General features: G+C 42.7%; 2 protein-coding genes across 2 annotated transcripts; both read right to left on the reverse strand.

Annotated features, from left to right (window-relative positions):
* Positions 1–8,342: 8,342 nt before the first annotated feature.
* LOC115666702 (protein NRT1/ PTR FAMILY 4.5-like) lies at positions 8,343–11,579 on the reverse strand. The gene is made up of 6 exons (XM_030588381.2): positions 11,378–11,579; positions 11,170–11,269; positions 10,566–10,783; positions 9,808–10,251; positions 9,600–9,727; positions 8,343–9,408 (listed from the first exon to the last, which is right to left on the reverse strand). The coding sequence occupies exons 1-6, from the start codon at positions 11,378–11,380 to the stop codon at positions 8,505–8,507; spliced, it is 1,797 nt and encodes a 598-aa protein (XP_030444241.2). The 5' UTR covers positions 11,381–11,579; the 3' UTR covers positions 8,343–8,504.
* Positions 11,580–13,739: 2,160 nt separating this feature from the next.
* On the reverse strand, positions 13,740–15,867 carry LOC115666703 (uncharacterized). Its single transcript, XM_030588382.2, has 5 exons — positions 15,751–15,867; positions 15,431–15,661; positions 14,530–14,608; positions 14,367–14,430; positions 13,740–14,250 (listed from the first exon to the last, which is right to left on the reverse strand). The coding sequence occupies exons 2-5, from the start codon at positions 15,637–15,639 to the stop codon at positions 14,132–14,134; spliced, it is 471 nt and encodes a 156-aa protein (XP_030444242.1). The 5' UTR covers positions 15,640–15,661; positions 15,751–15,867; the 3' UTR covers positions 13,740–14,131.
* Between the last annotated feature and the right edge of the window lie 588 nt (positions 15,868–16,455).

Raw genomic sequence — 16,455 nt, forward strand, 5'->3', positions numbered from 1 at the left:
GTGGGATTTAACCCTCCAACTTTTTCCCTGTACAATCAAATCCTTTTTGTTAACTTTGTCAATTTGTACAATCTTGTCCTTGAAGTTTTATTTTGTGTAATCAAGTCCTCTAATTTTCTTGATTTGGGCTCAAGTTCTTCGTTTACCTGTTGTGACTAATATTGTCGATTAGGGTTTCTTTTTTCTCCAGCTTGTCTTTTGCTAATGTTAATTGCTTATTCGGCACCATGTTAGCATCACTTCCCCTTGAGAAAATTATCTAAAAAGTCATAAACCTATTGTACTTTTACCAATTCAGTATTAAACATTTCAAATTTGTCAATTGAGTAATAAATCTTTTCACTTTTTACCAAATGAGTCCATCTAGCCAACTTTGTCGGAAATTGCTGATGTGGACGCCGGCGGTCACGTAATTTTTAATAAATATTTTAATAATTTTATGAAATTTTTATGGTTTTTTTCTTTTTTTTTCCTTTTCTCTATATTTTTTTTTTGGAGTTTAGGCCGACGACCCTGCCTACTTTGGGCGAGGGCGTCGTGGCCCTCGCTCGCTCTGGGCAAGGGACGCGACGCCCTCGCCAGATTTGGCTAGGCGAGGGCTTGGCGCCCTTGCCGGCCCTAAGCAAGGGGCTTTACAGCCCTTACTGACCCCATGCCCTCGCCTGGGGCCAACGAGGGCTCACTCGCCCTTGCTTTGGTTAGCGAGGGCCATGATGCCCTCGCCTAGAGCTGGCAAGGGTCGACCGGCCCTCGCCTGTGGCTAGTGAGGGTCGCCATCCCTCGCCTATGGCCGGCGAAGGTCGGCCAGCAGCCCTTGCCAACCCTAACTCCAAAGCCAAAAAAAAAATAGAGAAAAAGAAACATAAAAAAAACATAAAAATTTCATAAAATTACTAAAATATTGTTTAAAAATGTCTATGTCAGTACTACTTGGCCAACCGGCGTCCACGTCAGTGATTTCCGACAAAATTGATCAAATGAACTCAATTAACAAGAAGTGAAAATGTTTAGGTTCAGTTGGCATTGAAAGATTTAGGACAGAATTGGCAAAAGTGCAATAGGTTTAGGACTTTTTGGGCAATTTTCCCCTTCCCATCTTATGTCACATTAGCAATGCCAACTCATTAGTCAATTTGATGGTTTAGTGAGAGGGATTGACCAAAGAAATTAACTGCATAAATCAATAAAGTTAGAGAATTTGATTGCACAAAATAAAACTTAGAGAACTAAATTGCACAAATGAAAAAACTTAAAGGTCTTAATTGAACAAAATAAAGTTAAAGTACAAAATCAGGCGAATGCAGAAACTTAAAGGACTAAAACTACACTAAACCCGCTACCTAAACTTTGAAAATTATTGGGATATTTTCCAATTAGTCACAATGACTCTTCACTCATTGTCGCTTCCATCAATATGTTGAGATTTGTCACTCTCTGTCATTGTGGTGGGAAAAAAATAAAAAGTGACCCGTTCCATTGGACCAGACTGAACCACCGGTCCAGTCCCCGGTCTCAAAATTGGAAACCGGTCCAGTTCTCGGTTCCACCTTGGAACTGGACCAGACCGGGAACCAATCACCCCTAAAGCATATAGCCTGTATTGACATAGAATTAGAAGCATACTCACTCAGGCACGTGAATTATTTCATATATGAAGTTGGAATATGTAGTTGGACATAAATTACTTGTCAAATTGCACTCTATTTTTCTTGACACTAGACCCCAAATTTGGGGCATAATGTAAAGAGACTAATGACACCAATCAGATCGTGATAGTACACTTGATCCACAAGTCACAACTATAAAATGCCTGGTGAGCTCATCAACCATGAGTTTATAGTGAGCAGAATTAAAGCGAAGTACATGACACTTGGTTTCGATCAATTGACCAAAGCATACACAAAAGTTGAAGACTAAGAAGGATCGATCGTTTGAATAATCGTCCCTAAGGAACCGGGAGCAGCTGCAAATCATTCGTAGAGGAGCACGCAAGTAAAGACAGTTAGAGACTCTTCCGAAGAAAGATCAAAATACACAACAAAATAGTCCATTAAAGACACAAGAAGAATCAAAGAAATGCATCACAAAATCAGAACAGCACATCAATCAACAACAGACCAATCATCTCTGAAGACGAACCTGTTAACTCTAAAGATACGAAGATGAGAAAATCATTTATACCAAACCTTTTGCCAGAGTTTGGATTGCAATTTCGAATTAGATTAGGTTTTATAATTCTAATATTCATCTGTGCTTATAGAAAGCATTTCATTCGTACTTTGTAAGCTTTTTACTTTCCCTACGCATTCTAGTAATGTCCATTAGCAGTTCATGTTCAATTTCGGCCCTCGAACAAGCATTGGCTCCAAGCACGTAAGCTATCATTTTTTATTCAAAAAAAGTTCATGCAATTGTCGCCTGATCTTTCCAGTCTGCTGTTTGTGCAATATTACCAAATCAAATTTTGCAAAGTCCTTAGAGACTTCAAGACATATTAGAATCCACGTACTTTTCATTCAAATTCGAATTAAACAATTTAATTGACCATTGATAACCCTCATTTAGACTTACTACTAATTGAAACTATTGAATTTCAACATGTCTTTTGGCAATCATAGTGGTAGAATAGAATGTCTTGCCAATGACTACAATAATCAAGAGTTGCGCCTTAACCCAACACAAGCCTCTCGGCTAGGGATGGTTCCCGAGCTGAGAGTCCGCTTGTCTCTGTCCGTCGCCGAAGTGTGCGAGAAAACCTCTTTGATTGATTCTCTCGAATCATTTAAGAGATTCAAGACAGAGCCTTACAAGAATTGGATGAGCAATTTGAGGCTTTGAATGCTATGTCGGGACTGAAAGTGCAAGCAAGTTGAACGTGGGGAAAGATACATGATGTCAGTCATTAACCATATTGATCAACAAGCTAAGAATGTAATAACAAGGTTTTATCGAGTTATCGAAGGGATGACTGATCCCGTGACTAACAAAGTAGCTGAATGAGTGGTTCAAATCTTAGTGCCAACCTTTAAAAGGCGAAAAATCGTTGATAACAATCTTATAACTCATGTCAGGAGACTCATCAATGCCTTTGCAAACAGGATGAAGGCAAGAAACCTCATCCATAGGGCTCGTGGGGGAAACCTGAATGCTTCCTGTGGGAACGATGGCCATATTAATTGACGAACTCCCATTAGAATTGATCCCACTTCTCACAGGGTAATCGCGCTCAACACGGTGGAGAAAGCTCCAGTACCAGGAACAGTGGGCATCTCTAAAAAGGGATCATTACGATTGGACTAGGCAAAACACTATCTTCAAAGAAGCTGCCAAAGACTATCCTCGGCCTGGCTTTAGCCCAGAAGGGCCTGGAAACTATGAGCCACCCTTTATGAGTACGGAACCATCACAAGTTGCCCCTAGAGAGGCCAATGTCAATGATGACAGCAGAAGTAGAGAACTACACCTGGCCCCAGGGAGGCCCGAAATAGAGAAATTCCTGAAAAAGGACTCGATGGAAATGAACCAAGAGTAGCTAATCCTATCGATCAAGAATATTAGAGCAACTGTATGGACCTAGATCTCGAAGGAATAATACGATTGTGTATAGGAAACCATGCCATGATCACATCGACAGAAACTATCCCTTCTCCAGGGCGTATAGCGATTCTGAATTCGCTTTGTTTACCGGCAAAGGTGAAATCACGGCCATCGTGCAAATTGCTTGAACAATGAAGAAATTTCTGTTGATGACTTTCTCAAAGTTAAGGCTCTTCCCTAGTTCACTGTCAGGACCAGCTTTCAATTGGTACCTCAATCTGCCCGAGAATTCGGTTAGGGATTGGCGAGACATGCAAGTCCGATTCTAGACATATTTCTCTCAACTGATCCCGGGGTATAGGTGGTCGACCTGGCAAGATACGACAACCATCTGTAGAGTCCGTCAAACAAATATTAATGAGGCTTAAAAAAGCCAGAATTTGGTGCAAGACTAATACTCCAGAGGAAGAGTTCCTGTCACGCCCCGAACCCCAACGAGCTCGCGACATCCCCTGCTCCGGTCGAAATGATGCGACGTCCCAGGAACGTCGCCGACCCAACCCAAACATCAGAGCCACATGCGGAAGCGAATAACAAAACCCCGGACAAATAATGACGACAACGGGGTAGAACAACAGAACAATCCAGCAACCACATATTCATACAACACCAAATATACAAACATCATATTACAGACATAAATACAGACTAACATCCTCAGTCACCGTTTAAACAAAAGTTCAGGGGTTTGGTTATCTTAACTTCACTATCGGATAACCCAAGTTATACAACCCCTAAAACACCCTAGGGAAAAACCTAAGGGTCGCCCTCTTCCATTCTGCTTCTGAATTTCTGGCTTGAATCTCTGGAACTCACCTGCAGCTCCACTGGGCACCAACAGCAGCTCCCCGGACTTCCAAAAAGAAAAGGCGCACTTCCCGGGTTTAGGGCCGGGGGTCTGAAAGTGGCGGTTATACAACCGTGAGACGAATCTCAATAAGTGTACAACCCCAAACCCCACGTAGGCACTCACGTACCGCCAGACGAAAACACACATAACACACAACGATCGGCCAAACTAACAATCACATGCGACCCTACCTGGAATCCATCACGCACGTTCCTGCACGTTAGACAATAACACAGCCAACACATCACAGCAAGGAATCACAGACGCGCGCGTGCCTTAATTATAAGACAGAAACCACTTGGGCACGTCCCATACCGTGCCTAGCAGTTTCTACCCCATAATTAAGCATCACATCACGCGATACACACTCGCACGCTACTCACACCATGCGTCACTTTCCACAATCCTCTCGCTTGTCTTGCCAAATCCCACTCATTGTCAACCTTTCCACCACTGCCGCGCCCGCGTAAAACGCATCAGGCCAACGGTCTTCTGACCTCGTCAGGCATCGTCACCCCGTCGGGCCGGGCATCGTCACCTCGTCAGGGACGGCATCGTCCCGCGTAAACGTACACGCCTCAGGACGGAATCCTACACACACTTTCCTTCTACCGCGCCCGCGTAAAACGCATTAGGCCAACGGTCTTCTGACCACGTCAGGCATCGACACCTCGTCAGGCCGGGCATCGTCACCTCGTCAGGGACGGCATCGTCCCGCGTAACGTACACGCCTCAGGACGGACCTTTCCAACCAAACCACATTTCCATATCCTCGTTCCACTCAAACCACACTTACACACGGCCAACAACCACACGACCCAACACAATTCCACATTGCACACACATTTCACAATTCACATACACTTCGCAAATATACATTCTCACCACGCAAGCACACCACACAATCATACACATATGACACGCGATCCCAAAGCACAATCACACATTCTTGGCACGCGAACATATTGCGCAATCGCACTGCCACACCATCACACCTCACGGCCACACACGTGACATATACGACCACACGTACACAACCCGAAACACAATCCCAAATCAGCCAACTACCACAAATCGCACAATCACGCACAAATTTCCATTCAAGGCACAATCCCAATAATTAATCGCACAAATTAATTCCGATCAAACCTCAACATCACAGCCCTAATCCAAGCTCCCTAAACCTCAAAATTCTTCGCCTAATCAGTCCGCAACCACCAAATAATCAGTCACTCAAATCAGTCCCGAACAGCCCCTAAAACAGTCACAAAATCGCCTAAACCGGGTCCTAAACGAGTCACGAAATACCCGAGCTCCTAGGTAGTTTTTTGGGGGAGACACTTACCCAAAAAGGAGAGACAGAACGAGGCTGGAACGGACCGGGACAGTGGCAGCAGCGGGAGCGGCGTCGCCGGCGACGTACGGACGGCGTGAACAGTGACACCCCGTACGGACGCAGTGAACAGTACCCCCCCCCCTCCCCCCCGTACAGACACTGTACGGACAGGCTGGGAATGGTGGCCGGAGAGGTGTCGGTGATGGCCGCGACGGCCGTATGGAACGGCGCGAACAGTGTCCGTACGGACGGTGAACAGTAACCGTACGGACACTGTACGTCCTGCGATGAATAGGGACGTATGGACAAGCTGGACGGCTAGGTGTCGACGGAACGGCGATCGGAGCTCCGGCGAAGCTCCGGCGGTACTGTTTGCAGAACGGGAAGAGAGAAAAAGAGAGAGAGAAGGCTGTTCTGGACTAAAACCGGGGCTGTGGTGGCTGAACAGGTGAGAGGGAGGTCCAAGGGTGCTGTGGCGACGGCTGGTGGGCGGCCAGCAGCTCGGGCTGGTACTGTTCCGGCGTGAACAGAGACCAGAAAATGCAGAAACGTGCAAAACAGAACAGAAACAGGAAAAGAAGAGGAAATCTGCGAGGGAAATGGCCGAATGGTCTGTTGGAGAGAGAGAGGGTCTGGTCAAATGGGTCAAAGATGGTCTAAGTGGAGTCCAAGTGTCAAAATCTTGGCCATTTGGACAATTTTGCCCTTGATCCAATGGCTATCTTTCCTTCTCATCCAATAATTTAGGGGTAAAATGGTCCTTTGCCACATACCCAAGGGTGACCAGACCTGGATTAACTCTAACCAACCTTGGTTAATCCCAAAATTAAATCCAAAATTCGGAATTGGCCAAATTAGCCCTAGGGGCATTTTCGTAATTTTTCGATCCCGAACCGAAATTTCAATTTTCGCACGTACGTGTTCCATATGTGTGTGGCCAACATAATATGGCGTCGGAATCGCGAAATTCATCGCGCAAGCCCTCGAAAATCCACGTCAAAGTTTCTGGAATAAAATAATATTATTTTTCACTTCCGAGCCAAAATTCCAATTTTTTACCGAAACAACTCTAAATGCACGTGGCCACCCCAAAATGACACTAGCCTCGAAAAATAACCTCAAACGACTTCAGAATCGCCATCGGTGACCAGAGGGGCAAAATCGTCATTTTCCGGGTCCCGGACCGAAATCCATTTTTTTGCAGAAATGGGTGGCCCCAAGGTTGGCCAAGCCAAAAACGTCATCGGCCGCTCAAAATTGTCACTTTCAAAATTCTCGATTCCCGAGCCCGAATTCCAAGAAATGACTAAAATTGGACAATTGCAACTTTAGCTTATCTCTGGCTAACGGGTGGCTCATTGGAATTATGCGCTCTCGACCCGTGACCGACACTAAGTCAAATCACGTTTAAGTTTACTCCACCCGAGACGACCTCGATTTTCATATAATTGCGAGAGTCTGTCACTAGTTCCCTTCGGACACGATCAATCAAGTAGACCGGTCTCGATTGGCTCAAAACATTCCCTCGTCAATCCATATGGTCGAAGATCGAACTCAGGTCTAGTTCTTTGGTCGTGCGAAGTCAATCCCGTAATAGCCCTACCCCTAAGGTTAGCATCCCGAGAATGCGCGGGTCCCGGGTGAGATCTCACTATAAGTGCATTGGCCAAAATATTCATTTCTTAAATCCCGGGAAAAGGATCGAAAATTCAGACTGTTACAGTTCCTCTCCCTAATGTTGAGCTGAGAAAGAAATCCGAAGAAGAAATCTTCGGAGATCTCTTTGCATTTTCCTAGAGAGCTACTAAACATGAAAACATCCTCGGGGAAGAAGTTTAACAGCAAGAACACTTTCCTAGGTACTTATTGTGTGGAATCTTGCACATACGAGGTTGATGCAGCTGAACCCCAAATGACCAAACTAAAAAAATAAAAAAATAAAAAAAACCATATAACGATATCATAACAAATCAAAAACCTGTTATGTTAAAATAAAATAACCTGCAATACAATAATATAATCATCCATCATGCAAAGAAATCCTCAAAAACCACATTTCATAAGCCAGAAGAATAAGAAGTCCACAACCAACTATAACATCATTGAGAAGCAAGCCTGACGAGTCTCCGCCATCCATAAACTAAATTAACAAACATTAACAACATTGAGGGACACTGCATAACAAGCCACAAAAGTCATCCGTCCATCAAAATAACAATGAGAATCGATCCTCTCAACGATCCGACAATTCATCCATAGCACTAACACCAAATGAATTGTCTCAGAAGATGAACAAAAGCAGCAAAATATAGATTGATTTGTGATTCTTCAGAGTGGCGCTATAATATATGTAGTACAGAAAGATCTTATATATCTATATCTATAACTCCAATAATAAAACTTATTCGAAGCAAGATGTGTGATTGTAAACTTTACTACGTCAAATTGTTAAGTGATACTCTCCAGTAAAATAATGCTTTATCTTCCAATTATAGGGATAAATTTCTTAAACCTTTCCCGTGATTTTAGTCCTTTAGTTGATGTCTCAAGCACTAGTCATTATCATTAAGAAGAGAAATTAACATTAAAATAGATCGTTATGGGAAGATCACAAGTGCTAGTCGTCATCATTGCACCCCAATTACCAATTGCTTCCAGTCATGAACACCAAATGATATCTCAGAACACCAAACTGTAGCAACATTCAACTTCTGATGTGATTCAATTTGACTCTTCCACATTATTATCCCTCACTTCCTCACATGGTGTTGTTCTCACCGGCGACTTAGTCCTGTACCGGTACCTCCTCGCAACAATCAAATAGACGAAGAAGTTGATCAAGCTAAGCATGGAAAGCAACAAGTAGAACAGGTTCAAATGGTTCCGGTTAATGTTGTTCCCAGCCAACCAGCCTCCGCTCCTTGTTATCCCCTTTGTCGCGCTGTTCACAATCTTTACCATTATCGTGCTGAAGAAGTACCCGAGTGCCTTGGAGCTCCAGAGGAAGCAAGTCGAGACTGATTTGAGCCCCTTCGGCGCTTCAGAGTAGAAGAACTCAAGGAGCCCCACGTTTGTGAACATGTCCGCGATCCCGAAAATGAGGTACTGGAAGGACAGCCAGAACGTGCTGATTGGGAGAGGTTCGAGCACAGGCACCGCATCGAGCATGTGGTGGTTCCTCGCCACAGCTTTTCGCTTGACCTCAACAGCTGCAGCCACGGCCATTGAGACAGAGAACAGGACCAGGCCAACCCCAATGCGCTGCAGTTGCGTGATGCCGGCCGGGTGGCCTGTGAGCTTGTGTGCAAAGGGTACAAAGACCTGGTCATAGACCGGGATGATGACGATCAAGGAAGTGGTCTGCATGACGGGCAGGGAGGCTGGCGGAATGTGGAAGGAGCTAGTGATGCTTGTGTCCATGGTTAGGCCTTGTTGGATGGAGAAGGTTTGGAGCTGAGCAAGGCATAGGGTCATGATGATGGTGCAACAGAAGATAGGGACCATGCCTATTATGATCTTGGAATTCTCCACTTGTGTGACCGTGCACAACGCCCATCGATTCAGCACTTTCTCACCTCCGAATTGCACTGGTGAAGTTTTCCGAATGGCTGCTTTGTCAAGAAACCTAACAAGCAATAAGAGGAGGAACATCGAAGCAGTTTAATTGAGATTTTTTGCTCAATTTTGGAGGTCATTACTTTTGATTTTCCCATGACTTCAGCATTTTTTTCTGAACTAGAATAGTTGAACCGGTATGCTTATTATTTTTGCAATTACAACATAACATTGCTGTTCCTCACTAAAGATGGAATCAACCTGAAATTGTCGGTGTGAGGTAAAAATTCTGCTTCCGAGGCAGCTTCTCCATCTTTATCAAGTTCATAAAGCTCTGTTGGGTCCTCGGGAAGTGGAAGATCTCGTTTGCTGATTGCAGCTACATATACCTGCACAAAACAACAAATCGTGACAAAACAAAAATTGGAGGAGTGAACTACATATATGAAAGAAGATGATGAGCTCATACCTGAATGATTTCGATGATGGTGCTAGATTTCTGAACTATCTGAATCCGGTACAGCGGCAATCCCGCGGCAAAGATGATTATTGCCACGATCATGGCAATGGTAGACAGGCCGAACCCCCAGTCCCATCCTTTGTTATCTTGGATCCAGACAACAAGCGTCAGGCTCACCATCCCCCCGGTGCACACAGACAGAAAGAAGCAGTTGAAGAAGGTAGACATCTGCCTTGCCTCCCTTGAATCTCTCTCGTCAAACTGGTCGGCACCATGGGCTGGCAGGGAGGCCTTCATGCCCGCGCTGCCAGTGGCCAACAAGTATAAGCCGAGGAATAGGAAAGCAGCATCTCCGCCGCTGATTTTCTCACAGTGGGAAGTGGGATCAAGTACATTGCACGGCGGCGGTCGAAGCTTCGGATAGTGAGCTTGCACTGTTAGGAGTGCCAGTCCCTGTTTGAGCATTCCTAAGTATAGTTGAGTTGCTCAAGAGCTTTGATGGGTTCATAACTCATCCATAGTCTATAAAGGGGCTTCACTATACTTCACAATTAGAGTCAGTTAAAATCTGGAGGAATCAATGTGTGAACATGGCCAAACATTAAAACTTGTGACCGACGGGGATCCACTAGTAATCGATGAAGACTCTTCTTTCCTAATGATAGATAATTCGTTCGAGTCTAAACGAAGTTCAGAGATCACCAGTGAAACCAATTGCCAATTCAGTTGCTATGGAGTCTTAAACGAATTATTCAGGGAATATGTACCAGGAATTCGATTGAGGCTGAAATGAGGACGGTCTTGAATCTGCCGATGAAAGTGTCGGCGAGAATGGCTGCAAGTATGGGGAGGATGAAACAAGTCCCCAGGAAGTTTGTGAGCTGGTTAGCTGCATCAGCTAGCTCAAAGTGCATCACTCCATTGAAGTATGTCACCAAGTTGACAGCGAGTGCCAAAGTCGCCACGATCTCCAAGCTAAGTGCCCCTGCAGAATTTGCAATTTAAGCCAAAATGAGACAATAAAAAAGGGTCAATATTGCTTTAGATCATTATGATACAAGTCAGTTCAAATTCATTCATCAATTAAGTACTCTGACTGCACAGCATTGACCCCCGAAAATGCTTGTGGGATGCTCAAATACGAGTTGCTATTCGGTCCTCCCTAAGGATCATGTGCCATTGCTCGCGTACCTTTAGTAGATGTTCAAATTAGACGATAAGGGCATAGTGAGACAAACACGGTGTAGGAACCTCTTGACTATCATCCATCCAGAAATCGACACGTGAAACTCCGAGAGGTCCTATAACCCTTTTACTGGCGTACAAGACCACAATCATAGCAGTGACAATCGAAGTAAAATTAGTACCTACCTAGAATGAGCCAAGAAGCCCTCATCCCACCATGTTTGTGCTTCAAAGCTTTTCTTCCCTTCCAATCCACCTTCCCCTCGACAAATTCAGTCTTGGTCTCCTGCATGACAATCATTTTAGTTGGAAAAAGAACAGATTAACAAAGACAAAGATGAAACCTACACAAAATTCAGACAAATAAATCAATGAAGAGAAAAAGAGAGAATACCATAGATAGCTTCGTCTTTTCTTTATCAGTAGAAACAGGACTAAAGAGGAAGAAACAGAACAACTCTTGCGGATATCTTCAACGAGCTCAAGCTGTAGAGACTTGAAGTGGGAGGAGGGTTCACATTTGAGTCGTGCCTCCGGATCTGGCCTCGTCCATGGTGACGGGCACGAGGCCGAGATACTCGAAGTGGCAGGGTTCACGTTTGAGAGAGACGAAGGAAAATGACAAACTTCTTGGAGGGCTGTGCACTTGATTACTCATTGTCAGTTTGATGAGAAGTCAACGGGTCAAAGAGAATCCTCGCACGTGAAAATTTGCGCCACTAACGACCGAAGATTCCTCAGCTGAGACCAAACAGGAATTTCGTATATTAACTAGGCGGGAAAATGAAATAAAAAAATAAAAAATATATTAAGGAAAGATAATTTGCCTTCGTGAGTATCTGTGTTGATCCCTTTGCCAGCACTTCCTTTGTTTTCTCTAGGGTCACCGAGTAATGTATGTCCCGTCCAACACAATGAAGGACAAAACGGGAAAGAAAAATATACAAGATTTTATTTTTTTAGGTTTAATACCACGAAAAATCACAAACTGGTACATTTATGATAAAGTTACCCTAAATTAATTTTTTTGACCACAAACACCCCAAACTGTTACATTTGTGACAATTTTACCCTTCATTAGTTTCCGTTAAATTTTACCGTCAAATTTCTAAGTTGGATGACATGTGACAGTTGACGGGTATACCAGTTTGAGGTTTTACCCTCCGTTTGTCACAAGTGTACTAATCTGTGATTTTTCGTGATATTAATCCAAATTAACAGAGGATAAATTTGTTGCAAATATATCAGTTTCAGATTTTTTGTGGTAAAAAAATTAGTTTATGGTAAATTTGTCACAAGTGTAACAATTTGGGGTTTTTTCTGGTAAAAAAAAATAGTTTAGGGTAAATCTGTCATAGGTGTACCAGTTTGAGATTTGTCGTAATATTAACCATATTTTTTAAACTTTTAGGCTCCGTTTATTTCGCGGAAAATCAATGATTTGAAAAATATTTTCCTAAAAATGATCGCCTGTATCACTTCGACTACAGTTTATGTCTAAATACTTTAGTGAACGATGAATGCATTTTTTTTTTGTTCATTCAATTTTGTATGTGATACAAGTAATCATTTTTAGGAAATTATTTTGCAAATCATTCGTTTTTCGCGAAATATACGAATTCATTTTTAGGAAAATGATTTTCCTCCATTGGAGTGTATAGGAAAATTAGAACTAGAATAATGACATTACGAAACGAATTTATTACATGATTGCGTTACCTTCACACGACTATGACGGAAAATAAAGTCTTATATAAGATATACTTCTGGTCAAGAGCAGTTGAAGATTCCCTACATGTCTGAATCAGATATGTGTTTCTCCCGACCAGATGCATTACATCAACATCATATCACATGTGACCTAATGGAAATGAGGTTGGCGTCCCATAGATTATTGGGTCCTCATCAGAGGTGAACTCCGATTGGGTTAGTTCAGTTTCGATGCGGATTTAGGTCTTTAGTGCTTGGAAAATGAACTGTGCATGTCGAAATTGTTCAATCTTGTTAGAAATGAATCGTTCGAGAATCGAGTGATGCTCACCCTTATCTAGTAATCAACAGAACACAAGGAAATTTCTACTATGAAAGGAAGGACCAAATGTTAAGGGGAAAATCTGAAATAAAAATGCTAAATGCCTTTTTAGTTTGCCGTGTTAGTACTACGATCCTATGAAAAAGGCCTAGTCGCGCCAAGTCCCACATCAGATGGGTGTGCACAAGCGAAGCCATCTTCACTTTCTTTTCGGCTTACTCGGCTCTGTATCCATGGACCTGGAATGGTCGTGTTAACTTTTTCCCGTCGAAAATTTGAGGATCCCCCCAACAAGTATTGGTCTGAGGACAGAGTTGAGCAGGATAGAAATGCATCAAATCGAAGAACCCTTTCAATCTGATTATTGTATTGCTAAACAAATGGACAGGAGATCTATACTTTGTTTGACCACAAGAGGGTATAAAAATATTGACAGGCAGACACCACCAAGGTGTTATAGAAGGCATGGAATTCGTCTGTTCCCTATCAGTGTCTTCTACCGAGTGTTCAAATTGTATTTTAGCTACCAATGATCAACGGAAACAAGGGTTTTCAGTGCCTTTGTGTACGTATGTTTAGTCACAAATTGGAACAAGGATCAAGCTTTTCTGCATCGTCCATTTCCACGAAATCTTCGGGTTGGGTCAGTCTATCCATTTCACATATACTTTGGAGCATATTTATATCCTGTTATAACGTAGTAATGCCAAAAAGAAACATTCCCTTTTCTGAGGTAATGCATACAGATGCATAAATTCTCACGAGTTCATGTCATACTAAAGAGCGCAACACATAATATTTACCAAACTTTAACCAAATAAAGATGGTGAACCAATCAAAAGCAAGCCAGAGGAATTCAACTCGGCTCCAACCCTCGAAAGAATGGGGAAAAACTAGATTACTGATGCTTCTAAATTCCCAATGGGTGGTATTTTACAGGGGCAAAAAATTGACCACCAGGATGAGTATCTCGCACTACAGCATGTGAGCAAACCACCAAAATTTTACCTACAATTCATATTCTGAACCAGAGCTTCATTCCGTTCACAGACCCAAGCATCTGCATCTGTGATTCTGGATTAAATACCAACCATACCGGACCGCCGGTCCGTCTGGTCAAGCATCCGAAATGGGGAACCGGTGTTCGGGCCACTTGGGATATGCACGTTTATACAAACTCATGCATACGGTGTCATGTTGCTGAAGAACTCCATTGAGAACACACTTCATTGCCCCTGAGTCGAAAATAGGAGAGGAGAGTTAGCACTTAGCACCAAGAGTGGAACTACAACAATTAGATTCCATTAAAAAGATATTCTCAAGTAGATGAGAAAGGATTCTGAAAATATGCCATGTGTACCAACAGGCTCCTTAATACGACCACGACAGCCACATTTTGTCCAAACTTCCACAGGCTGCAACCAATATTTGAAGAGTTTCAATGAGCACGAGGATTAAATCTATCGTCGATAAATCCGATACAAGAGAGATTAGACCAGTAGCAAATCCCTTACCTTAAACCATCTCACATCTTCTGGGTTGTGAAACATGTTTCTGACTGAGGCTTTTAACTTAGACACACGTTGAGGGTAACTGCAACACGAGATATCTCGAGAATAAGTATGTTTATTGTCATTGATGAACTTGCAGGCAAGTATAGTCATACAGGATGCAGTATAACGTAAGATTGAAGGCATGCGTCGAGAAATAGCCAACATTTAAATGTCAGAAAAGCAAGAAAGGGGAGCACACACCAAAATCATGAAAGCATCCACCACTACCACCACTAGTACTCCTCAACCACAGAGAAGTCATCTCCATCTTCAATATTGAATGCACAAAAATAAACTTTGAAAGCCACCAATAGCAATTGATACAATCTAAACCAAAGAGCTAAATGTACTTTTTTGTCTAAAATTGATGACCTATTTTCATTTCATCCTGGAAAGTTTTAGCTAAAGCTTTTAGTTCATCTAACAATAAACAAAAGAATATTTTGCTATGATTAGATTTAACTCCAACCCACATATCTGACCTTGTAATTTGCTTTTCACCTCAATTTTAACCCAACACACAACAGGCACAGTAGTGTAATGTTTTTTAACCTGATGCACAACAGGACAGTAGAAAGGTCAAGAGACGGTGTGTGTGTGTGTGTAATGACATTATGTAGTGTTCCTGAAGCCACGTTACCATCACCTAAGCCAATCCAGTCTTCAGATACGAGCACCTAAAAACTTCTCATCTTAGTGACTGTATGCTTGTGTGTTACATATTCATGTTGAAGTTATGTAGAACATGAAATCAATCCCTTGACCACCCATATTACATAGAGAACTTTGTAATCATCCCATGCATATGCATACGCGCGCACACACAGAGCATTGTGATATAATTGTTCCACTCAATCCCTACCCAGTCAAAATGATTTTCTTCAGAATTATTCTGTCAGGATCAACGCTTCTCAAGGAACCTACAGCTACAACAGCTGGTGCAGAACCATCTTCAGCATGCTTCAAGGCTATCAGAGGGAGAGGAGGGAAAGATATTGGAGCATAGATTGATGCTACAGAAAAACGCCCAGTATGAAGAAATCTCTCCATTTTGTGCTTGTCTGAGTTCATATTATCCGTGGAGAAGATTGGTCTGCATAGCAATAGAAATTAGCAGGCTAGCTCCAACAAACAATAAACAACAATATAGCGAGATGCTCCAATCAACTACTGTCACAATACCTTGCCACAAATTGACGAAAACCAACATGAAATATTAACTCTTCCTTGGATTTAATAGGAGCACTATATGTGTCATGCTTCTTTATGCTGGATCACAACCAAAAAAAAACAGTGTCACCGATAAGTTGCCAGCGTTGGTGGGTTGTTGTTGAGCTCGGCGAAGATGGAGTACGTCGCTAGATTTCTACGATTCCCATGTGGATGTGATCGAGTTACAGGTACGAAATGGCGGAAACTTTTCCTCCTCGCATGTGAAGTGCGTATATAATAATGAGGACGTGCTAAGTTGTGAATGAGAAGGGACGATGAATGAAAGCTCCGCCATCGCACCGTATTTGGGCAAAGGTGGAGATGTCGATCGGGAAGCTCCAGTTGGAGATCACGATCGGTTGGCTGATGATGGCGGTCGGAGGCGACAGCAACCTAAGATCAGCTTTTATCGCAACATATGTGGCGGTCTTCGCTCGATGGCCAGACATGAGAAATTCTATTCACTTTTATCATAATCCCGTATGGGATTTTTTTTTTAATTCGGGTTATTTCTCACCTTTATCTAGTCTTATACTAAATAGGATAAATTAAGTTTATCTATCCTGATTTTTTACCTGGTCACTAAATGTAGTTTTGGAGATTTTTGTTGAGAAAGATTATAATGCATAATGGAATGGTCCATTTACACAACAAGAATCGGAGACATGCATCGCA

Source organism: Syzygium oleosum, unplaced genomic scaffold, assembly GCF_021117445.2.
Source record: "Syzygium oleosum isolate NSW1041296 unplaced genomic scaffold, Sole_v2.1 Sole_v2.01, whole genome shotgun sequence".
NCBI lineage: Eukaryota > Viridiplantae > Streptophyta > Magnoliopsida > Myrtales > Myrtaceae > Syzygium > Syzygium oleosum.